Source organism: Corvus cornix, chromosome Z (genome assembly GCF_000738735.6).
Source record: "Corvus cornix cornix isolate S_Up_H32 chromosome Z, ASM73873v5, whole genome shotgun sequence".
NCBI lineage: Eukaryota > Metazoa > Chordata > Aves > Passeriformes > Corvidae > Corvus > Corvus cornix.
Genome location: NC_046357.1, coordinates 32,167,311 through 32,193,731, shown reverse-complemented (window position 1 = coordinate 32,193,731; position 26,421 = coordinate 32,167,311). Strand labels below are relative to the sequence as shown.

The 26,421-nt window shown below is 35.7% G+C and overlaps 1 protein-coding gene across 1 annotated transcript in view; it reads right to left on the bottom strand.

Annotated features, from left to right (window-relative positions):
- ADAMTS19 (ADAM metallopeptidase with thrombospondin type 1 motif 19) overlaps positions 1–26,421 on the bottom strand; it is a 137,967-nt gene that overhangs the window by 68,188 nt on the left and 43,358 nt on the right. Inside the window, 1 exon segment of the mRNA XM_039567410.1 lies at positions 22,855–22,898. Coding sequence (XP_039423344.1) covers positions 22,855–22,898 — 44 coding nt within the window.

The following is a 26,421-nucleotide window of genomic DNA, read 5'->3' as shown; positions in this document are numbered from 1 at the left end:
GAAGAAAAGAGTGCAAAGCACAGAGCTGTGTCCCTACACTTATCACTGCTAAGTACTGATAAAGCATTCAGCATGTTAGTGGTTTTAAAAATGTTTAGAAGAGTCAGATGTCCCAGAAGGAGACTGCAGCCTGTCAAACATATTTGTGGAGGCTATAATGCCTCTACTACATAACACCTTAGTTTCCAAAAAACCCAAAGAAGCTTCAGTGGTAGGGTTTTGAGTTCAAGTTCAGCTTTTAAAAGTAGAGTGTCTATAACTGTAAAAGCTTGAGGAATGCACAGCTTAATTTGGGTTTTAGACCACAAACACATTTAGCAGGGACAATAGTCATCACATGTCGTTTGAAAATCTGAAGCAACCAAAACACTGTTTCAAGTGTTTGGCCTTCTTCCCAGGAACTTCCTTTCAGTTGAATGGTGCCCTCCAGTTCAGCATGTTTGCTGGATATTTCCACATAAAGGTCAAGTTTGAAATGTTTGAGATTTGAATATTTGAAGTAATATTTGAAATTTCGTCATAATTATCATTCCAAGTTAATAAGATAAGTCATTCTTTTTACAGTCCAAGTATTTGTCAGTCTGTGAGCACAACACCTCACCCACAAGTAGTAACCCGATCACTATTCTGGCAGTGTTGCCCTCAAAAGAACTGGCTGAAAGCTTTTGGACACAGAACTTTTGACAAAAAAATGTTGTCCAGGACTGAACAAAACAATGATAAATTAAATTTGAATAAGGCAGATTATTTCAACTTTTACTAATTGTTTCCAAAAGAGGGAATAGCCATCTGGGATACAAAAAAAAAAAGCAAAAGGAAAAAAAAAATGTAGTCCTTCAAATGAGACCTTATGCTAAATGTAGGTATCACCGACACGAACTTGAATAAAAATAAGAGAAGAAATGCCCTGAAATGTAATGTTTTATTTCAAAAATGTTATGCTCCAATGGCTGAAATAAAAACAAGAATATTTCTAAAATCATTTTGTGCCTTGTAGTTCCACAACTGTATGCATGTTCTTCTAAGATTTGATGACCAAACTGAAAAAGATAGAAAGACTTTTAATGCTGGAGTTCAAAGTAGTACAGCTGGTAACAATACCGGAAGTGAACATCAGGGTCCTGACTTCAGCCATCATCAGCAAACTTAAGAAGTGCTCCAACAAAATAGAAAAATCACTCTTGCCAAAGACAAAACCCAATACTGCATTTTGAAGTGCTGGGAGTGATCCTTTACTATAGTGCAAAACATTCCAAAATACCTTTCTTCTTGTGCCAGTTTTGGCTGTGATAGAGTTAATTGCCTTCACAGTAGCTGGTAAGGAACTATGTTTTGGGTTTGTGTGAAAAACAGTGCGGATAACACAGGGAGGTGCTCCCTGTTGCTGAGCAGTGCTTACACAGATTCAAGGCCTTTCCTCCTCCTCACACCACCCCACCACCAGGACAGCTGGGGCTGGGCAAGACACTGGGAGAGGGCACGGCCAACACAGATGACCCCAGCTGAGCAAGATATTCCACACCATGCAGCGCTGTGCTCAGCAAACACACTAGGGAGGTAGTTGCCAGGGGGCTGATGCTCAGGGACTGGCCAGGCTTTGGTTGGTTGCTGATGAGCAATTGTTTTTAGCAGCATCATTTGTCTTTCTTAGCTTTTACTTATCTCTGTTATTTTCCTTTTCATTATTATTACTATCATTATTACTGTTATTTTTATTTCAATTACAAAACTATTTTTATCTCACTCTATCCTTGCAATTCTCTCCTCCCATTTCACAGTGTGGGGAGAGAGCAAGGAGCTGTGTGGTGTTTAGTTGCCATCTGGAGCTCAGTCATGACAGTGTTGATGGCTATTCTCAGTTGGATAAAACTTACTTGCTGGAATCTACAGAGAGGGAATTCCCAAACTTCCCTCTTCCTGGTGATGCTCAGTACTAACAGAAAACTATGATAATCTCTAGTTTTCTGAAGGAAAAAGTAGTTCCCTAACTTTCTTCTGACCTCTAAAATGGCAGGTTTTCCATACAACAACATGAGTACTACCAGTTCCTGTCCACTATCCTGACTGCCCCCCCGTTTACTCCCAAAGAATTATGAATGTTTCAAGTTTTATACCTGTTCTGCAAAAGAGGCAGTCAGCAGTATTAGAAATTTTCAATAATACTCATATATTGATCACATAATACTCACGTAATGCTCATATATATCCTCATATATCATAAAAAATTATTTTCTTACTTGGAATTCTTTGAAGAAAATTGATTATGTTTGAGCTTTATAAATTTGGCAGACAAAACACAAGATTTAAATTTCATTGAGATTGATTTAGATTACTGATTCTAGAAATTTCTGAAAGCATCAAAAGCGATTAATGCTTTATGACTTCTCCCCTACTAAACAAAGTCAACCTCGTGTGCGCCAGCCACATTCAACAGCAACTATGGGGTGTAAATCAGCCAATTACTAGCTGTGAACTAGTTTCATGTCTTGTCTTTGATTATGAATTTCACATGCAGTGAAGAAGAAACTGACTTCAGCAGCTGCTCTTGCTTAGTTGTCTGTGTATTAAGTAAGAGACAGAATTCGTTCTTTAAATATATTTATGTTCACTGCAGCTTCCTGTAGTTTATTAACACATCTGGAACTGCTCCAAGGTTAAATCCACATTAAAAAAAAAAAAGAAAAAAAGAAAAAACCAACCCCCAAAACAAAAAAATCAATGAACAATTGCTCCCTTGTTATGATTAAGATACATCTAGTGAACCCCATAGCCTCAACACACTGTTTCAAATTAAAACACTTAGTATTTGAAAAGTGTTGGCTAGAAATCAGTAACTTCATCTCACTGAAAATATAAGGAAGGATCCAATTATTTATCAATAAAACCTATGTTTTGAAACAAAAAAAAAATCTTGATTGAATATATGTCAAATGCAATACATTCAAATTACTTCCCTCTGTGGATAACTTTTTCTCAAGTTAATTCAGAAGAAAATACATGCCACATCAATTAAAAGAGTAAAGCTTAACTTTATGCCTAAGAAGACCCACATAAGGGACTACACTTTCTTATCAAACATGGAAATATTCAAATTAAATACATGCTGCTTCAGAAAAGTAGAACTTTTCCCAAGTGATAGCAGTAGTTTATTACTCCTGCTGTTAGTGCTACCCATAGACATGGGCATTTCATTCTACAACCTATGATAAATATTCTTGTTTGCTAATGAACACCCTCATCAAATCGCCAACCTTCTTGTTCTTTCAAAGGAGGCACACATCTACACCCTCTCTGTTGAAAAGTGCTAGTTCAGCTGACAGGGATGTTACACTTAACCAGTGTAAAGTATCTGAACAAGTCTGTTAGCTTTACCTACTCATTCATGGCCAGCTGCCTGTAACATAAATACACTATCTGTGTTACAAAGGCTGCTGTCAGCATTCCCCCCAGGAACAAAAACTCCACAGTAAAAAAACCCCAAACAGAATCACATTAAGAGTATGCAGTCAAACTTACAATCATTGGTCTTCCTTACAGTGACCATAAAACAAGTAGGTATGACTCTAATAATGCATTCTAAAAGGCTAGAAAATGGTTCTTACTTTTCCTTTTACAGTGAGCCACTGTAAAAATAGAGCTAATATTCTATAAGTCTAATCACCCAAATTACTTACTAAATTTCTTTTCCTCTTAAATTTCTTTTCCTTCTTAAATGTCTTCTCCTCTGAACTTCCTTGGTTTCACAACACATTAAAGTTTTTTTTGTCATGGTATTAGCTATGTGTTTATTCATAACTTCCAATAGCATGATCTTCATTTGAATTATCACTGATGCACAAAACTCACAAGCCACTACAATAGAAACATAATTTAAAGCCCAAGTACATCTGGCTTTTGATCCACAAATAAATATTTTACAGTAAAAAGTACTTAAAATACATTTAGAATGAACTGGCAAATCAATGGGCTTGTCAGCATAAGAAACCCCATTATTTAACTGCACTTTATTATTAATCTAAAAAATTACATTTTTTAGCAGACCAGATGCTTTTCTTAAGAAGCAAGCGTTCTTAAGAAAAAAGTTTTCCACCAAGCCGACACTTCAAAGTCTAATTAGCACAAGATGTTCTGAAGAGAGTCACAGATGACTTCCAGGAAAAACAAGTCTTGTAAGTTGTCTGTGAATCAGCAGCTCTTAAACATGTTAGTAATCAAAACAAGACAGTTAACAATCAGAAATCTCAAATGCAAAATGCAAAGCCCAGGAATATTTATTTTTCTCTTTTAAAGTGGGACATATAACAGTGAGGACAAATATACCTATACATGTGTGTCTTGCATCTTTACAAATACACATCAATGCAAGACATCAGAAAAAATGTCTTCAAATCAGTTTCTGTTGCATTTTTCCCAAATGTAACATACATTTTATTCATGTCTTTTGTTATTTTATGATTTATGTACATTTTAGAAAATCCATGCTTTCAGGAGAACATCAATAACTACACTAATTTTTAGGTACTAGTAAGTATGTGATTTTATGTTTCAGAATAGACTATTAAGCTTACTTGTACATCTTGAAACAAACTGCCGCACTTGAATCCTAAGAGCAGGAAAAAAGTCTAAAAATGGAGAGCGTATGCGTATGCCATAGATGCAAAAATAAATTCTGAATGTGTGTTTATACATTTTTAGGTTCTTAGTTCTTGTAATTTCTGAAGAATCCACAGGCAACTGAGATGCTAATATAGGGATGGGATGGCAGAAGTGCTGGAAGATACTAATTTTCTTCTAAAATGAAGCCCACATGGAAAAAATTTCTTCCAAGATGAATACACAGAGGAGACAATAAGTAAATTTTCCCCACTGCCCATTCCTGGCCTTGGCTGACAAGGGATGTACGGATGCCCTGAGCTAAAGGCTGGCTGCACCTCAACTGTCAACTTTAATAGTCAGCAAAGTACTTATCCTCTGAATTTGGGTATTCCTTCTTACCTGCATCTACTTGGGACCATACCATGTGATGGCAACTAACTCCAGAGTGTAGTTGCCTACAACAGTACATATTTCTCTTCTTATGAAGATTGCAGAGGGAGTACTCTAACTCAAATACAAAACTCTGTTCATCTATTCAAACTCATTTATGCCTTCCCAGACCTCTGTCAGCAATTGCAATGACCAACTGAGAAGATATAGCAAATTTAGCAACTCCTCAGGCAGAAGCCATCTACACCTATTTGACATCTTATAGCCCACTGCACACCTCACTTACTCTTGTTCTACTACAGTCTTTCAGACAGAAGTGGTTATAGTCAAAAAGACTGTAGTACCAAATAGAGGAGCAACATCATGATTTTTCTGTGGTTTTCTGTTCTTTCCTAGTCAGCCCTAATGTTCTGTTTACTCAGCTGATCATGAGGGCCAATGGGATCCTGGGATGCATTAGGAAGAGCAGTGCCAGCAAGCTGAATGAGGTGATCCTGCCCCTCTACTCAGCTCTGGTGAGGCCACATCTGGAGTGCTGTGTCCAGTTCTGGGCTCCAAGAAAGACAAGGAGCTACTGCAGAGGGTCCAGTGGAGGCCACAGAGGTGACTTTGGATCTGGAGCTTCTCTTTTATGAGGAGACAACTGCAGGAGCTGGGCCTGTTTAGTCTGGAGAAGAAAAGACTGAGAAGGGATCTCATTAGTGAATATAAGTATCTCAAGGGTGGGTTTCAAGAGGATGGTGCCAGACTCTTTTTAGTGGTGCTCAACTGCTGGACAAGGATCAATGGCTATAAACCAAAACACAAGAAATTCCACCTCAACATGAGGAAAAACTTCTTTCCATTGAGGTTGTCAGAGCACTGGAACAGGCTGCCCAGGGAGGTCATGGAGTCTCCCTCTCTGGAGACATTTACACCCCACCTGGACATGGTTCTTAGTCACCCGCTCCAGGTGAACCTGCTCTTGCAGGGCAATTGGACTAGATGATTTCCAGAGGTGCCTTCCAACCTAAAAATTCAGTGATTTTTGGAGAACTGCCCCTTATCATTCTCTGATCTCTTTCCTGAGTGGCAACAAAGCCCATGATTTCAAACATATAGGCTAAAGTCTAATTTTTTTTCCTTAATATGCATTAGTTTGTCTATACTTCCATCTTCTCTTTCACTTCCTTTTCAGTATCTTGATATCTGTGAACAATTCTTCTTGTCAGTTTTATACTGAACTATCCAGAATGCTTCAAATCATATGAATGCATATGCAGGCCACCACTACTCCAAATAATTTATGAAGCAAGGAAGCTCTGAACTCAAGGATACCTTCTTCTAGTGTAAAAATTGACAAGTAATTCCCATGTCTTCTTTTAACTTATAAGTCACATATAAAAAATTCTTAAAAATTTAAAGGAAAATATTTAAAGCTATAAAACACTGTAACATGGTCACTGAGTACAGTCAGTATACTTTTGAAGTCTTTTAATTGCCCCTTTTTTTATTAAAGGCAACATCACCAAGTGGAAAACTTTTCCATAAAAATATGCACGAACAGGAAAAGACTCAAATGGAAAAGAAAACTGCATAGTGTTAAATGAAAAGCAGAAAGCCATAAATTTGAGAGAGTCACAACTTCCTTTTCTCCTCATTTAACCTTCCTTCTGTAATCTAGAAAGAAAAAAAAAACCCCAACTTGAATAGCTTGTATATAATTAGTGTTGAAGAGGACCTAAATCATTCTGCTCAGAAGAAAATATGAAAAATTGGATATGAAGTTTTATGTAATAAAAATTTTCTTTGCTTCATATTTTCTCATACTACCAACATGAAAGAAAAACCAAATGTAACCTTTCTAAGAAGTAACTCAATCTTCTAAGAAATTGAAATAGTTTGATCCATTACTTTAACTTCCTCATGGCATAATTTTCATGAACAATTTTTCTAGATGTTTGCTTTGCATGGCATAGAAAATTAATAAGAATCTTGAGCTACATATAAAAATTAAACTTTTGGACAGAAGTAGAAATGTCTATTATTAGGACTTATGCAATAAGCACTTTCAGTCCTTAAATTATCTGATGAATTATAAGAGTGCCTTATAAGTCTTCATGGAACTGCTGTATACAATCAAGTAAGATGTGACTTTGAAGACACCTCGCTTATTTGGCAACAAAACTGAATGAGGCTCTCTTAGTAAAGGGAAAGCTTGTTACTTAAAGAGCTGGCAACAGGTTAGAAGCTTAGCATGAGAACAGCTCTTACCAAATACAAACATAAATAACTTAATCTTGAGGATATGCTTTTCACTGATGCATTGGACAGACATGACAGACTGCTTACTGTGAATGATTATCACATGCCCCAGATCATGAGTTTGGGCCTGCTTCCTACCACAAAACTGTTTATGTACACTAAAAAAACCCTTTGTTATTCTACAAAATGATGAGATGATGACCGTGAATAGTGCAGTACACCACAGGAGGTAATTTTAAGAACTTGCTTTCTGTTTTCCAACTTGTTTTACAATTACATTTTCTTTCAAGGTGGGCAATGTCACAATGTTGCTTTGCAGTCTTTCAGGCTTTTCAACACAGAAGCTAAGGAAAGACTGCTATGAATGGATCATCACAATGACTTGGAAATATGTAAAACAAAGCATACACTTCCCTTTTACTTCTTTACCTTTGTGATCATATACACCACTAGTCCAGACTGACACCTACATTTGTATAGTGCTACAAGGCGCACGTTATGATGGCTGCAACTTATTCAACTGTCTCTGCACTTCTGTGTACATAAATATATACACTTTTCTTTTTCTGCTCTTTTTACCTTTATTTAGTCCATCTCCCTTTTTTCTTTTCCACATCTGCTTTTCTTAAATAAACCTGTTTATTAAAAAAAAAACCCCAACCTTTTGATTCTTGGTCAGTAAACCCTTAAAAGAGATGAGGTGGGCAAGGGTGATGTACTTATGAAACTGAACAAAGAATGAAGGGAGTGACTGACCACAGCTGCTGCAAAAAAAAAACTGAACTCAAGAGGGACTGGAGAGTTAGCTTTAGATAAATGCCTGTATCAGTTCAGTGGATTAACTGCTTGTGTAAATATTTATCCTTGAGTTAATCAAAAGAGTGCGAATGGCTTCTTGAGTTAGCCACCCCAGCAAGGGGTAAGTGCATATGTAGCTCAGCCCAAAAGAGCTGTATAAAAACTGAACAACTGACAAAATGAACTGTGAACAGAGCAATGGGCTTGAGCTGACTTTAACTCACATGTTCTTTCCCAGCACCGGGGGATGTTCAGCCTCATGACAGTGAGCATATGAGGGCCAATAGTGAGACTGAGATTTGTACTGTGATCCCACTGTATATTGTAATGGCTATACAATGGCTTGCACTGATTTCACTATGCTGCCGTATCATTCTGCTAAATCAAAATCCCACATTAACATCAAATGTCTTCAGATAAGTACATTTTGTTTTAAACATGAAACCCTCCTCATGTGCAATACATAACAGAACCTGGTCAAAGAATTCTGACCCTTGTGCATTTCATTACTCTCCACAGAGGATACTCTTTCAAAGGTAGAAGAAGAAGTAATACTGTTCTATACAGCATACATACAGAACTAGCCTTTTCTAAAACATATTCTCTTCCTTATTGTTTTCAGTTTGAGTCAAGTTCTGTTCAGTTGCCGGAAACTAATCTTATGTCAGGGCATATAATAGCTCTTGAAACTCTCAGGAAGCAAGTGGGACCACTGTGAACATCTGGAACACGTAAGTGGTTATCTGTGTTTAATAGTGCCACACAAAACCTTGACGATAGAGGGGTTCTTGAAAGCAAAAATTCTCTGTGAAGTTCTTTGAAGAGACAAATTATTCTTCAGATCATTTAAAAACAAATGTCCCATTTTAAAAACAGATAAGAGGAAAAAAGCATTATGAGACGTCCATTTTTCTTTCTGGAACATTTTTTTAGAAATTAAACACCTGACACATGGGAACAAATCTTCCACGCTTAAACAGCCTGATTAGTGCTGGATGACTTATATCTGGTATTTGTCCATTCAAAAATTTGTAAGAAATAGAAGGCATAGATTTACTAGGACAAGTATTTAGAAAGAGTTAACTTTAACAAAAAGAGAGAACAAGTTCATTTTGTAGCCTAGTATAATTGTGCAAAATGTTTTGGAGGCTTACATACTGAAGCTTCTGCTAGGGTATGACTTTAAAAGGGAAAGCAGGAACAACAGCTTCTAGTCTGAATTCAAAGGGAGATACCTTTGCCAAAAAGGCAAGTGAAATTTTAGTTTTCCAAGAATACCACAGTATAAGAAATCACAATATGAATACTTGCTACCATTAAGAAACAGAAACTGACCTCATTTGATGAAGACAACTCTTTCTAATAATTTGTTACAGCTTTGCTCTCAGATACTTTCTTGCTGCTGCCAGTCGTTTAAATTACCTTTTTTTTTTTTTAATTTAATCACTATTTTAAGCATATTTTTATTAAAAAAACATATGGAAAGGTTTGGTCAATTTAAAAATATATTAAATGTCTGGAAGACATTAAAACACCCCAACATTTTCTTTTAAAGTATTTTTTTAAGCAGTCTTATCATTTGATGTCATGGGCCCTGGCTTAAGAAGTAGGAAGCACAGTGCACAGAAACAGCATGTTTATGAAAATGCTGATGTAAGTGTAGGTTTTAGACTTCCATGGGAACTATACAGGGGCTTTCAAAGTTACTCTAGTTTTCAAGATCAGTTCTGAGGTAGCCTTTATTTTCTAAGTGGAAATTTGACAGCACTTCTGTAACCTTAAAAAAATTGTGCTGGCCTTCAAACTTAAGTGCGTATGTCAAGATTTAATGTCCTCTGTTATTTCTAAATAGAAAAAACAAAAAAGAAAAAAATATTTATTGCACTCCTACTTCAATGCAAACGCTGTATGTTTACAACTCTCTCTTGTCTCTGATTCCACCTCTGAAAAAATTTGACTCTCCCCATAAAAAATATGATGACTAAATGCAGCCCTGGAACACAAGATGGTACAACTAGCTGTCAGAACTGCTTCCACTGCTGTGCCATGTGAGTTCACTTTAAGGTATTTTAGAATACTACGAGCCTACAACTCTATACACTTGGATCAAAATATATTAGCATCACAAAGTAAAATTTATACTAGCATTAATTAAGAATTATGTCCAACTAGTGAAAATATTCACCCAGGTGTTCATCTCTCTTCTTGCCTTCCTGACATCGGGATTTCAGTTCTCATCACATTCATAAAATGTGCAGCTGCTAAAGCTGCCCCCATGTTCTGTACATCTACACACATTGCAACGCCTTTGAATTCACCTCCTGTCTCATTCCATCAAATCATGTTTTTTCCTGAATATGTTTCCAAGGCTTGTGTAACATCAGTTCCCCTTACTGGTTTGATCTACTCATAATATATCACTGATGCTGTTCCTGCTCTTAAAAGAATTCCAGCCTTCATATCCTATTAAGCTGATTCTCCTGTAATTTAATTTCTGGTGCCTTCTTCCTGGAAGATGGTTGCTACCATCCCATATGCAACAATCCAGTGTGAAATCACTCACATCATTTTCACCCTATAATACATTATTTAGACCTATTTTTGTTCCTGCAAGAAACAAGACTGTCTTGCTTTTTTTTTGCAACTTATTTTATTATACCAACATTGTGGAAATGACACTGTGTTATAGAAACATAAAATTGTTCCTTGATACACAGGGCTTCAGCACAGTAAAACATTTCCTCATTTTCTGCAACCTGAGTAATTCCTGTAAAACGTTCCTCATGTTTTTATGATATGCTCAACTTAAAAGTGATATGGAAGTGAATATTTAACTGTTGCTGAGATCCCACTTAAAGAAAATATTTAGGACTCTTTTCCCCATTATTTAATGGGGCACTCTCTTTTATGTGAAACAAGGTCCAGCTAGTGGGACTGAAAGTGGTATTAGTCTGTTTTTGCTTTGTTTTTTAGCATAATGTATTATTACTCTATGGCCAAAGTTTTTGCAGTTTGTGCCATTTAAGATTTTTGTGTGAAATTATACTTTTTTTCACTGAGAGATGCGCTATAAGAAAGTCACTGATCTTGAGGCTGCTTATAGCAGACACTATTAGCACATCTTCTAGGAAATGTGAATTGAATAGCCAACTGTTCCTTTATACAGAAAACACTGACCAGACATGGATGCACAGCTTAGCTAGCATCTTTTGATAAATGAGAATAAAGGAAAAGCTATCTTGAGAAGGGTCTTCCACTATACCTCTTTTCAGCTAAAATAATTTGATTTAAAATCACTATTTTTATCTGCAGATGATCATCCTGCATTTTGTCTACATTGGTGCAACTAAGGCTATGTTGTTTCATGCTGTATTATCACACATGATCAAAGTGTTTATGGTGCCCCAGTAACAGTCAGTGTTAACTGACCAGTGGCACAACCTGATGCACAATTTTCTTCAAGTTCATGTCTCAATGTTCTTGTAAACTGTTTTCAGTTCATAAGTTCTCTGAGTTTGTTGGGATGAACTTCTCTGGAAGTCTGAGTTCAATGAAAGCAAGCTGAATAGACTGAGACAATCAGGTCTTTCTTCTTCCAGGGTGCACATTATCCAAAATAACCTTTGAAAAGTCTGCAAGTTGCAAGGTAATTGAGAATGCAGCCTTAGCTCCTACTTGAGCACTCTGAGTAAAGCAAGACTTAGCTGATGTTTTATTCAGGGTAGGGTACTATCATCCTGCAAACATAAAACTTTAGTGTGGACTCAAAACAAAACTACAAAAAAAACTTGTTGCCACTTAAATGTCACAAAAGGGATCTATGAAATGGATTCAAACTGAAAGTCCTCCCAAAGGCATTTAAATGAAGAGTGAGACTTGGCCCTATCTCTCTGTTCTTTTCTGCTGACATTTGTGGAGCACTTTTCCTTGTATTTTAACAAGTTAGATGCAGTTGAATCAATCATCTGCAGTTCTCTCCACAAATATGGAGCTCTTCTAGTTTCCTCCTCAGTTAAAGGACTCATATCACTGACCACCACTCCCATTCTTCAAAAAAATGCATTTTTTACATTCTAATTCCATTATATCTTTTACATTCTAATTCCCCCCAGTCCCCCCCTGTCATATAGTTACAGGACATAGAAACTGATGCATTAGTTGCAAGGAGCTACCTGTCTCTCTTGTTATGAAAACATTTCCACTAAAAAACACTGGCCACAACACTATACAAAGTTGACTATTCATGCAAAACTTTGCAAATACTTCTTCTGAAGGGATAAAAATATTTTATGCAAGCATACCTACCAAGAGCTGAACACACTACTCATTAGCAGTGGATGGCTAGCTAGAAAACAGGTATTTTACAGCCATATATTTTGAATGCCTTTAATTTGTAATGTGTGACAACACTTTTTTTTTTTTTCCTTTTTAAAATTTAATTGTATGCAGGATACATTAAGTGAGGAATAATTCTTTATACAAACTAATCCAGAGTACATACTGGTATTACAGCATATAGAGTAACTTATTATTTATGCATGATTATTTACAGCTCCAACCCACATGATTTTACATTTTTTATACAAAAAACCCTGTAAAAGATGAGTAGTGAAGTTATAAAATCCAGGAGACAATGGAAGACATTTTTAAGTGCTTACAGTTGCTTGGAGCTGATTCAGTTGTTCAACCATTTCAATGAATAAAGTCACACAAAACATAATTCACTGTTCAATGCACTGAGAGGGTCACTAAATCACTCATGCTTTTATCTCCTACAATCTGATTAGCAAAAATGGCAAATTTTATCCTGGTGAAAGAATTTTTGCCTAATCTTAAGTAAGCCATGCCCACTTCTGTCCTCTGCTTTGTGTCTCACCACCCTGCCCCATCCTTGGCATGATATCTCTTGTGTACCATGGCAGTCTTTCTCTGAGGCTTCACTGATTTTTCACTTTTGCATCTGGCATGATTAAGTGAAGGATCCGCACATGAAGTTAGAAAGTACACACTACTCAAAAGACAAATGCAAATTACTGTGATAATTAACTTGCAATTTCCTTCTGTTTTCTTTAACACATAGTAAATATGCACTGTATAATATATGAGATTCTTTTGTCCTTACTTTGGAATGCCTTTTTCTGATGGAAGCAGGAATTTTGTCTATGAAGAAAACTGAAGTTCCAGGTCAAAACATAAATATTCTAAATGCTATTCAGTGTAATGTTAAAGTTCTTACAAATAGTAAGTCTCTCTATAGTTTAAATTCCTTTGGAAGAGCACTTTAAATATCTCAGGTTAAGTTGAAACTAAACACAGAAAAGAAAATAAAATTAAAGATATACCTGGTGATGAACCAGTATAATCTGTAGCAAATGACAAAGTCTCATTGCATTTTCACAGAAGGGATATGAAATTACAAGGGTCTGTGGACAGCACTGCGGCATATTACAGGACCCCTTACTCAAGTCAAGGACCAAATTCAGAGACTGAGCTTGGAGCTGAATCCACTGGGATTTAAACATATGTTAAGAACAATGATCACATGATAACTAGATAAGAAAGAGCACAACTAAATCTTAAATGGAATGTGCAACAGGAATTAGATATGTGTCTAAACTAATAGTTATTATTACAATATAAGAAAAAATGGCATCTAACCTCAGAGGTATTTCAAGACAGACACTACCTGAAAGAGTTGATTTCTGTAGTAACTGAGGAATGATTGCACCTTTAATACTATCTTAAATATACCACATTTATTTTTCATTAAGAACTATTACATAAATAAACAACTATTATACAAATAAATAATATCAAAGACAACCATACCACACCAACCACACCAACACTACCAACAAATACACAAAATTATTCTGCCCATCAAATGAGCAACATGTTTCAGCCTCAAAAATTCCTTGAACTAGAACATCCAGAGGCTAATGGAAGTTCAATACAGAATGTCACAGATTTTCCCAGCTCTAACATTTACATAGATTTCATTGTAAACTTCTGAAACTGTACGTAGACATAAAAATTAACCTTCCCATTTTCCTAAACACACTCAAAGGCCCTACTGCTTTCTAAGACAAACTGTTAACATGTACTTAGTACGAAAGCAGTAAGTGATCTCTGTAGTATAACCTGGAAAACAAAACAGAAAATATCTTTTTCCCATTACTTGCAGCTCTCTAAATGCATTTGCTAACTACTTCAAAGTAAAATATATTCAAATAAAGAAAAAAATTGAGTTGCCTGCATCAAGTCCTTGATCAATTTTTTAATGAAGAAAAGACTTGTTTTTTAAAAATGGTAAGTGTTGCTAACTAAAAGCTCAGTGATTATGAAATTGCCATCAAGAGTCCATTCAGAGAGATTTATTCTCTGTCACCCTACTACTGTTGAGACTAATTAAGCTTTAAACACTTTAAATAAAGCACTGGAAAATAAAACAATCTGATGTGTTGTAACCTAGTTATTTTGTGTTTGAGTTACAACATCACTTGAAAACAAAGGTTTGCATATCTTGATGTGAAAACTTATCTCTCTGGTCTCAGTGGAGTGAGACCAATTCACAAGACAAATGCACTGGAGTGAGACCAACTCCAACTCAGTAAAACAAGAGGCAAGCTAAGATAGGACTGCATCCTAAGAGTTTTGCTGGAAACATGAAGCTCAGTAATTTTTAGAACTGTATTTCATATAAGAAGAATAAAGTTGAGGGTTGTAATAGCAATGTATGGACTTGATGACTGAACACATGTATTGCAGTCCCACATTCTGCTTTTCTGAGAAACTGCACCAAGCATGCATAATTCATTTGATGTTTTATGACATATGAGGTAAACTAAATTCTATTTACTTATTTTGCTTCTGTTTTTTACATTTATTGGAATTCACAATTAATTAGGTTCTCTTTTGCTGTACTTACGGACATGCAACTCACTGGCAAAAGCAAATTTTATTCTGTAGGCTGTAGACGTCAAAATTTTCCAATGATTTAAAAAAAAATCTTCTGTATTAAAGGTATTTGTATACTAGATACACTAGACTATTGTATGGATATCACTTCCTAGGGAACTTTTGCATTTCTACAGAAGAAAATCAATGTTCAGAAGCCCCATGTGAACAATGGAGCTACTGAGGCATTTGCAGCTACTGACTACACATCTGAGCTACAGTACTTTTCTTTCAAAAGAAACAAAAGTCCAGGAATTATAATTGAGTGAGATCTCTTCGGCTAGCTTTTTCACAAAAGCACTTAAATCAGGGTCCTGCTCTCACTGTATGAGATGTTCCTATCTATGCGAGTCTGTGAATTATTAATATCATGATCTTGCTGTAAAAGAGAATGTTGTAAGAATGCAAAATTGCATGCATTGTAAATTTTATGTGAATGACTTAGATTAGATTAGACATTGGAAATCTCCTGCAGATTAAAAGATGAGTCTAGTTCACTGAATGTCAGCCATCTTACTGAAAAAAAATTATCTTTTCTTTACACAGGATGTGTTTAGAGTACCTTTTGTTCAGTGGGGCAAATCAATTCTGTGGGAACCCAGAGTGCAGAGAATATTTCTCTGCCTGTTTTGAGGGGTTTCACCCCCCTGAACAACACAGCTTTTGACCTCCGTCCATGGAAAAAACTGCCTACTATCAGACAAGAACTAGAAACTACACTAGTGTAAATTAGGTGATAGACTACTATGTAAGATTGTCAAAGGGTGAAAAATTTAGAGGTTTTGGGTTTGTTAATGTAGTAAATAGATAAAAGCAAAAAACATCAAAATGGAGGATTGTTGTTGTTCTTCAAACCTTCTTCTTCTTCTTCTACTACTCCATATTCTGCAGTAAAAGTAGTTTGGGATGATTGGACAAAGAATTCCACAGTTCCTAGCTGTGTTACTAAATAATTGGCAGAAAAGTAAAAATAATGTACGTTTTTAGTAACCATTGGTTGATTTACCTTTAAAAAGGCCGTGTAATCTTGATAATCCAGCTTTCTCCTGCATTCCCTGCTTTGTGCTATGTCTGGATCACGCTAGTGACTGTTTCTCTGATAAGACTTAATAAACAACTATCAAGAAGCAGCGAAGGCTGAGAGTCCCCGTTTGTCTCTGGAAATCAGTGTCAAATTCAGAGAGCAAAACTCAAAGTTTACAATGCTTTTGCTGTTTTTGCAAATTTTGTCTAGCATCAAGCTTGGAGATATGTCAGAGAACATTTAAGACCTAGGAAATTTAACAGACTGCAGTTATGCCTTTGCTGGGAGAAAGTTTCTGTAATTGTTTCTCACCATCCAGTCTGTCGTTCAACTGCCCTCTTCCAACTCTGAATTCCCCATGGCACCAAGACCAGTAACATTCACAACAAAACCAAGCAAATTAATTACACTAGTGATGAACATTTGAAAAAATCGCTGGCGTACATAGCTATGTATGGGTAACCTCAGTCAACAGAATTTTAAAATGGTAATTATTCATAAAGTATTCAGTTACTTAAAACATAACACTTTTCACCAATATCCAACTAGACTGTGTGTAGTGCTGAAATGTTAAAAAACCCAGGTGTTAAAAAAATGTTACAAAACTCATCTTTCTAACCTTAACTGATTTCATCCTCTCAGCATGCTTCCTACACTTCTTCCATCTGCAAGACTGACTGTACTCTGCTATGTACAGAGCAGAACCTATACATAGGTTCTATATTCCATCCTACATGGAAGTAGTCAGGGACCACGCCCTAGTTTCAGCTTTCTTGTGGAGACACCTGTTTCCAAAAATGCATGTCAGCTTTAGGACATATCATAAATGACAGGCTCTGGGATTTTTGGATTCCTGTTTGCCTTGACTGATCAGAAACCTTCCTCTCCCCAACAAGTGAATAACCTTCAGTCTTGATTTGGAACTGCTGCAAGTGCATACAACACCTGAATAACCTACAGCATTGATTTGGAACCGCTGCAAGTGCATTTTTTCAATAACTGTGACTCAACAAAAGAGAAGAAACAAGCAAAAGACAAAGACAAACAATGACTAACCCTGCCAACATGGCTTAAGCCTCAAGGGCTCCTGTTCTACATCCCACAGGTACTTGAACTGGGTTTGAATTAGCAGCATCGAGTGCCCACAGCACACAGCTCAGCATGAGGAGGTTCACTGTGATTCTTAACAAACTTTTACCAGCTAGTTAGGCTAAGAGCAGCTGCGTAAGACTACAACAGAGAGATAGTCTGGATAAGAGGAGGTATGCCAGATGACTGGATTCAGATGAAGAAGTACAGGGAAAGAGACTTCAGTTTACTTCTGCTGTGCTGCTGCCTGTGTTCTATGCAACTTCTTTGGCTGCCTGTTCACTGGTAACTGGCCCTAAGCATTCAGCTTCAGTATTTCTGGCATTAACCCTCACTGGACATGGATAGTCCGCCCAATTCACTATTTCTATCATATCTCTTAATACGTAGGGCTGGTCTAAACCTTTGTCCCTAGGGGCAAAGCTTGGAGGAAAATTCAGAGCTCTTTGTATTAAAGATATATAGCTTTCATATTAGGAAAGAAAAGTAAATAAATCTGTCTTTGGTATTTTTCTAAGTTGGATGGAAAATTTATTCTTTCACTTCATTTTGGTTTGTGGTCTTTATTTCATGGATGTTTGTCTGATTCCTTACCGGTCATGATTTGTATTCATGCCATTGAGTTCCTTTGCAACAGTAAAAAGATCTGATGGCATCTTAATTTTCTGCTATTTTTTTGTATCTGCAACACTAGCTGTTATCAAATTTAGAAACTTTTAGTATACTGTATTTATGCCCAAAACCAATCTGACAATTTTTTAGAGGAACTGTGTTTAGAGATTGCATTTTATTGGAAAATGCCTTTTAGCAAACAGTTTAGATAGAATCAAATATTCTTATAGCTGTTTTTTTAACTGAAAATGGTTATCTAAAAATCTAAACCAGAAACAGTCACTGCCTGATTTTCTGCAGATTAGCAGGGCATCAAACTGATGCCAACATAAGACAAGCATCATTTTACTATCTTTCCATGCCTGTAACACTGCACTCTAAGAACTCGCTATTATAGTGTTTCCACAGAAGACATTAGCCAGCAGCAAACAACAAATCTAATCCAGAAGTATGCCTCAGAGAGTCAAAACCTTCATTGGTGAAGTGGAAACGTAGACAAGAGGAAGGGAAATTCAAATGTGCAAACACTTGCTTCAAGAAACTGTGTTTACTTGTTAGTCTACTTGTTGAGAAAATATCTGTTTATTTCCATCTCATAAAGGTTTGTGCAATTTCCCAACAACAATTTGCCCTATGAATCATTGCTCATCTCAGTTACTTCAATATAATACCAGAAGAGTCACACACAAGAAAAATACAACATGTGTAATCCCCAGTTTACATTTTGTGTTGATTCTATTGCAATGGACTTAATTTTCTGAAAATCGACAGTTGAATTACTTCTTAAATTTTTTAGAAATTAATTGGTAAATCCACACTCATAATTTTACCTGTCATCAGCACAAGAAAAAGATCAACATTCCAAATCACCACAAATTCAAAAGGTAGTTTCCTCTGACTAAGTTAACAAAGCTTGTTTGAAGGAGAAACATGCTATGATCCCAAAACCCAGTTGCCTTCTGGGAGAAAAGAACCTTGAGCAATTACATATCTAAAACAATCTTCTCATTAGCTAACTTAATTTGTATAAAAACATCTTCATATTTTTTGACCCTCTGAGAAATCCTCTGTTGTAATCCTCTGTTGTTATGTCCCTAAAAACAAGTCTGAAACCTCTCAAGCTACAGATGAACTGTGAGAATCACAAGGTATCACTTGATATCACTTCTGTGCAGGAATAAGGGATGGAAAGCATACACATGAGCAGAAGAGGAGGGGCAAAAAGAAAAAAGAATGCTGCAGCCAACCAACCAACCAGAGGAAGCTCAAGAACACTTGGATCTGGTCAATTTTCAGCCTGAAACAATTGCTTTGTGGTTCTCCATCCAGAATGAATTTGACAGTGGCTGCAACAATTGATAATGCTGAAATCAGAATATCTTAGCTGTAGTCAATTGACCTGGGCTGACTGATACCACATGAGAGTCTATCTTAATGTTTTACAGAAACATGGGATTAGATAAGGAAGGCATTAATCTGAGTTACTCTGGATTTATTTTATGAAGTAAGAAAGTTGAGGGTTTAGTCAACTCCCTGGCTACATCAGAGATTTCCAAATATTTCTAGCAATAGTGAAATACTTAGTATTGAAAGGCATAAAATAAATACATTCTACTTCCTAAACTTAACACACTTTGGGGAATCAAATAAAATTCCTGAAATAATTCTTCTCTTTCTGCCTACTTTGAAAAAGTATAAAATATGAAGTATAAATGATTTTGGAATCACGGAATGGTTGGATGGGACCTTAAAGATCAGCTAGTTCCAACCCCCCCCCACATGAGCAGGGACATCTTCCACTAGATCAAGTTTCTCAGGGGCCCATCCAACGTGGCTTTGAACATCCACAACTTCTCTGGGCAACCTGTTCCACTGCTTCACCACCCTCTGAGTAAAGAATTTCTTACCTATATCTAATCTACACCTGCCCTCTTTCAGTTTAAAACCATTTCCCATTGTCCTGCCACTATCTGCCCGCATAAAAAATCCTTCTTCCTTCTTTTTAATAAGCCATCTTCAGGTACTGGACCACAGTGAGGTCTCCCCGAAGCCTTCTCTTCTCCATGATGTTTGGTCTCCAAGAGAGAGATTTTTTTTTTCCCAAGTAAGAATTTAACATTTTGATAATCAATCCAAATCATGGTTTTTATCATTATATAAATAAAAAATCTTGTATTTGTCCACCTTAAATGCTTTCCTGAAGGAATATTTAGAAGATTATCTCCACATATTTTGTTCAAAATCATTAATGAAATACATTTCAGTATATTTCTAGGGAGATTTGTCATATGGTTTTGATTTTGAGTAAACATTTTTTTCTGGTTAACAGAGTTCTGGGTTAATTGTACCTTTAAACCATTAAATCTTCATATAAATCACTGTTATTTTACACGACAATGAAAAACTACTTACTGAAAAGTGTATAAGTTCTGTACTTTCTGTAGAAGAAGACTGGAAGTACAGAAAAGTGTGTTATTTGCCACCTAAATATATGAAAACTTTGTCTATATAACAGAATACTGGCACTTCCTCTCTCTGGCTTAAGTGGATACTCATGTCCAGTCTGAAAACTGTGAGTCTTGGCATGTAATGACTAAACAATAAATCCAGGATTTGTCTGCTTAATATCCATCACTGGAAAGAACTACTATCCAACATGACAACCCTTTCCAGTAATGAGGTCTGTCCTGTACATGCTCCCTTCTCTTGACTTTCATTTCTGGATTGTGTAAAGTGCTACAAAGATCACCTTGACTGCCTCACATACCTGTACAGTTATATTAATATTACAGAGATAAATGTATTATTTCTCTCTTTATGGTAGAGAAAAGTCTGTACTGTGCATTCTTCTGGATTTTTTGAGGTGGGGGAAGGTGAGGCAAGGTCTGGACACTGGGGAGTCGTATAGGACATTAGCATTTCTCACTTACTGCCTTTGGCAAATTCTGTGATTTGCAACATGTGACAAATCTCTGGAATGTACTGTCTCTTTTTGCCTCTAAACTTGTTGCATGAATATAGGAAGATCAAATTGCCCTCCAATTGCTTTCAACAAACTTTTACTCATGATCTAATCTAAAACCTTCTTTTTGGTTTTCCTAGGGGGAACAAAAATAAAAGTGAAGATACCAAAATGAAACCACATTCTACATGTAATTTCAACAGCTTGGCATTATAGACCTGTTATCCTAAAGATAATTGACATAATATATCCACACCAGTAAGATAACTTAAAAATTCTCTTCAAGAAGAATGTGCAAAGTTTTTCAACACTCTTCCTTAAATGAGCTCCAGAATGGTGGACAAGAGCCTCAGAAAATTTTCTTCTCAACAGTGAGCATGCACCCACAGTACTTCAAAAATTCATGGAAGAAACAATACCCTAAATCTATGGAAAGGTGCTATATTCATCTGGGAAAGTAATGATTGAAATTCATAAAATAAATGATGAAATATAAGGAAAAGAATGACCTTTGCTTTTGCTGCACAACTGTACCTATATGGAAAGAACTATACATACAGTTTCAATTCCTGAAGAAACCTCTGAACAACAACACAAAGAATGGGAAAGTCCACAAGAGCCAATCCACAAAATGCCAGGTCATTCAGTCAAGGTCTCTACTTCATTTTGATTATCACAATATTAAGACTGCAAATTCTTTACTTCCTGTGCACTTAATAATTAATAGACTGCCACATTTTCAAGTTTCATCCCAGTGTCTTCACCACAGAACTGTTAACGACTGATACTTGAGTCAGTTTAATCTTATTCCATTTAAAATTCTACAGACAAATTCAGAGATAAATGGTCCTCCTATTACCTCCAAGATTCAGCCAAAGAGAAAATATTGTTCAGGGAAAATCCTTGAATATATTCAATTCAATTCTGAAATTCAGGCAGCAGCCTATCCTGATTTAGATATACTGGAAGTACTCCTGATTTAAATTTTAGTTTAAATCAACATAAAATGATGAAGACTTCTTGTCACATTGCTTCCTCTTTCAGCTGGAAGTAAATATTTTTGGACTAATAAGTCAAAAATATATGCTTCTAAACACAAAACACTCATACAAAATTCACCTAAGACTAATACACCAATTAGTGAAAGAACACTATGAATTCTTAACCATTTACTGCTGTGAAACATATTCCATTCTTACTTAGAAGGCTTTTTTATTGATATCCATTCCACAGACACACTCACAGACATCTGGGATACAGCAGTAAGAGAAGAAAGACTAGCAAGTAGTGAGGCAATACAGTTTACATAAGAAATCTCCTCAAACCTTTGCAACTGAAATGAAACAGGAAAAAAATCTACTTCTTCTCTACTTAGGAGAGAGCACAAGTATGATATAATCCTAATCTTACTGAAAAAAAAATTAGGTTCTGATTACTTGTAGTCACATACAGAACTGTTAAACACTTAGATTAGCAAATTGAAATTCTTTGTTAAGAACATACCACGACAGCCTTCAATTAAGGTAATGGCGTGTTTTCAACCAGAATTACAACTGAACAGAACAACTGCTACTTTTTACTACCTTTTCCACCAGACCTTTACACCAAAAAAATGTCTTCCAAAAAGTGTGTGAACTACATAAATGTTTACATAAAAGCTCAGGGCAGCCTGCACTCACTTTAACTGAAGATATCAGAAGATGCCTTTCACAATAGCTCACATCCTGTATTCTTTTGAAGAAGTTCATAAATACATAGTTCATAAACACTGTATCATACATTAGATTCTTATGGAGACTTCTTTTATAAATCATAAACATATGGTAAATATCACACCAAAGATAAATCCATTGCATAAAAAAAATTTATAAACACATCTTCTTAGCTTCATATTCATAATTAAAACTAGTAAAACAATTTTCTATTAGTGAGACTAAAAAGAAAAAAACTTTAAAGTTTGCTCTATGAAAGAGGCAGAAATATTGTACTTAAACACAGTATTTTTCTAGAAGCATACACCAATCTAACAATATTATCAGCATTTAAGATGTATTTTTCATTTTAGTTAGTTACTGCTTTCCATCACCGATTTTGCTGTCACCTTTTAGTATCACATTTCTATTTATATAACACTAATTTTATTAAGTAGTTTATACACAGTCTCTTATGTTTATTTACTTACCAACAGTATCACATGGTTCATCCTTATGTACACAGAAGTCCTTCCTAGAATTCAGGGGGGAGGGGGGGAAAGGAAAAATGTTAAGCTAGTCAAGCTGTTAGATGTTAACAACTGTGTAACCTATTTAGAAACATTTTTTACGGCTCAATGAATAAATACAGAACACTATTATCTCAACAAAGAACAAGAGGAAGCAAAGGCCAGGATTACATAGAGCAGTTAAGCTCCAGCTTATTCTCAGAACAGATTTAAGAGTAGTCAGGTGACATTACATGTACCATATATTCAAATTGCATTGCACCTGATTTCTAGGTTCTTTTGGGTTTTGGGGTTTGTTTGTTTTTTTTCTGTTTCTGTAAGTATCTTGAGAAGCAACAACTCTAAAGCTAGTCTTTCTAACGTTTGAAATGAAAACATTTTCATGCTTAACATGAGATTCAAATGCAGCATTAAATCAGTGATAGAGTCAGAAGGTTTTTATTCTAGCAAGTCAATGTTTAAAAACACTAATAGGAATATTACAAGAAACATTTTTGCTAGGGCATCCCCTTATAGTAGTGGAAGACTTATAAAAATTAACTACCCTATCGCCAATACATATTTTAGTCCAGTCATAGGTCTATAAATAAGACTGCTCTATTGCATAAAGGAGAATACATATTTCAAGTGTATGGTAAACATCTGCTTGGGATTCATTTTGATTTCACATGTATTTTACTTCTTCTCAGAGGCACACAAGTTACTAAAAGAGCAAAGGGAAAACTGCTTTTTACTGGAGTGTTTATGAGTAATGTTAATTTGTTATTTTAAGTTAAAAAAGAGTTGCTGAGGTATGCATGAACTGGAGAGGTTGGGAGGGAACCAGTGGGGAAAAATACAACAAAAGAACTCCAGGTATAGCAACCCCACAAATAAAGAAGTTCTGTTTTTCTGCTGTGCCACAGACTAAGGCTCTCTGTTTTTAGAGAGAAAGACAATATGAATCAGAGAAATTTAGTTTTTATATTCTGTCCATGAAGGCACATAGATACACACATAGATTGATAATGATAAAGATACACATACAGAGAAAGACCCATTTTCCAGGAACAAAATGCAGGAATTGTTTGGTGCTTGAAATGAAAGATACTGACACTTATCTTTTTTACAAATGTAACTACTCCAAGAGCTGTTTGTTTGTTTCCCTTCCCACAGACTGTTTCTACATAGGGATTTAGACCCAAAAGCAATTTCAAGAGGTTGGCAAATTTCTGACACTTGTTAAGGGCCACACAGATAGATACATGGGGTTATATAGCTTTTAATTAACCAATCGCCACTGCCAGATAATTACACAGTAGAGAAGAAGAGCAGCAGTGTTATAAATTAATAAAGTTGTGAGTAAACCAATAAGGATGCTCTGGGAATACACTCAAAAGGGCCCGGGAAATGAGCAAAAGGTGGTGAACAAGAAACTACGATCAGATACACAAGAAAGTTGTTTAGCTTTGTTTTTTTTAAACCTACAAGAAATTGCATTAATTCACTGCGTTGTAACACAATTCTTTGTTTTGTGCTATGTGACACAGGGGACTTATTGTCCTGTTAAGCAACATGACAGAACGATTAGAAATATGGGACTTGTGGTGAAGCAAGAGAACATGTGTAAAGACAATCTAAGGACACTGATTGCCTTCCACGCACACCCACCCAACCACCATAAATATTAACTGATGTAATAACAAGTAAAAAAAAAAAAAAAAGAGAAAATAATAGAGCATACCTTCAAATGTAAAAGAATACCATGTTACATTTTAAAACTGGCAACATCCAAGAGGTTTCTGCCCATGTAATAGCTTTGTTCTCAAATACTCACTGAGCTGTTTTTGTTTTGTTTTTAGTTCTTGGCTGAATCTGACTATGATTATGTTGTGCATTCAGGGTTTCATTATGGGACTTGGGGGAAATGGTACTGCTATGATTTGGCAAGAGGGAAATACAGTAAACCATTCTTAGTTCCCAACTTACATTGAAAGAATGTAATACCTCCTTTAATTTCCAGGAATATGAATGCATTACATATAGTTGAGACCAGGCTCCTTAGTAAAGATTTACCATTCTAGCTAAACCTACCAGTGACTCTCACAAAAATAAAGCACACTACTAAGTCCTCAGAGAGATTATTTGCCTTTGTCCTTTTCATCCTTTCTCTTTGCAAAAGAGGGCAAAGATATTACAAATTACCACTAGCACATATTGCAGATTTAGTGGCACAAGTTAGTAACTGAGTCTGTCAACAAAAGCAAGAAACTGGTTAAAGCCCACCCACTGTAAGCAGTACCCAGCACAAAACATCCATTCCTCTAAACGGTTACTTTGCATACACATGGAAGGAAAAACAGGTCCTTATTCAAGTGAAGGAAAAGAGGAGCTTTCACACTATTTATACCTGAATTCTGCACTTGAATGAATTGGCTAACACGAGAAAAGGATAATAAGCAAGGATAGGTAACCACTAATGCATTGTTTCAGAAAATTGTATTCAGTTAGTAGATTTTAATTGATTACAAATAGCATTATGAAAGACTTTCACAGCAAACAAAGCTATTTCTAAACTTTCTGATTTCTAAATACCAAGTATCTCAGTACATTGTCTTTGTTAAAATAAATCCTGATGTGTAGATGGGATGTACAACAGAAGACATCATGAACAGTAAAGGAAGACTAAATTAAAATCCAGACTTGTTTTTGTGAATAATTTCCAGCAATTTGTTGTTTTAGTTAAATTTAATACTTGTTTTTGCAAGTCAAAATAGTCAAAAGATCTATTTTTTGTTCAGGCTGGTATATCATTTCCTTCCATATGCTAGATGGGAGAAAAGAAGAAAAAGAAGAGGACAGATAACAGGTTTTACCAGTCTACCAGATCTTCATTCTGGCTTCACTCTACTCAAATTTCTCTAATGTTTGTAATTTTGAAATGTAGCACAGGCTTGAAACTGCAGTCTAACTTCTGCTGATATTGATTCCAGGGCTTACAATATTTTTGAGGCTTATTGCCCAAGTAGTAAGTTTCAACAAATCCTAAGATTTTGATAAGGAACAGTTGCAATTAATGGCACGTGTGGCAAATTTTTTTTGTAAATGTCTTCACTTGCATTGTGCAAAGTGAATAACTACAACACTGAAGATGTTCATGTCTCTTCAAATAATAGGATATTCTGAAATAATTCTCACATATAAAAAAAGCACGTCTACTAATTAATAAATGCACTTTTAGTGGCAATAATTATATTTTAAATTATTTTGATGTTAATGAACCACAAGAAAAATTACATATGTACTATTTAGTTGGGAATTTAAATAAATGGACAATGTTACTAGCATAAATGGTATTTCAGAAACTGTTTATTATTTTGAAGATAAATCTCAAAGGTACCAGTATGCAGTGGTTAGTGAATTTCAGGAAAAACAGGAAATACTATATTTAAATATTTCAAAAGGTAACACATCACTTAGGCTCTGTAAAGTTGAATTGAGACTAAAAAGGATGATATAAACAGTCCTTCTAAAGCTCACACTTCAGTC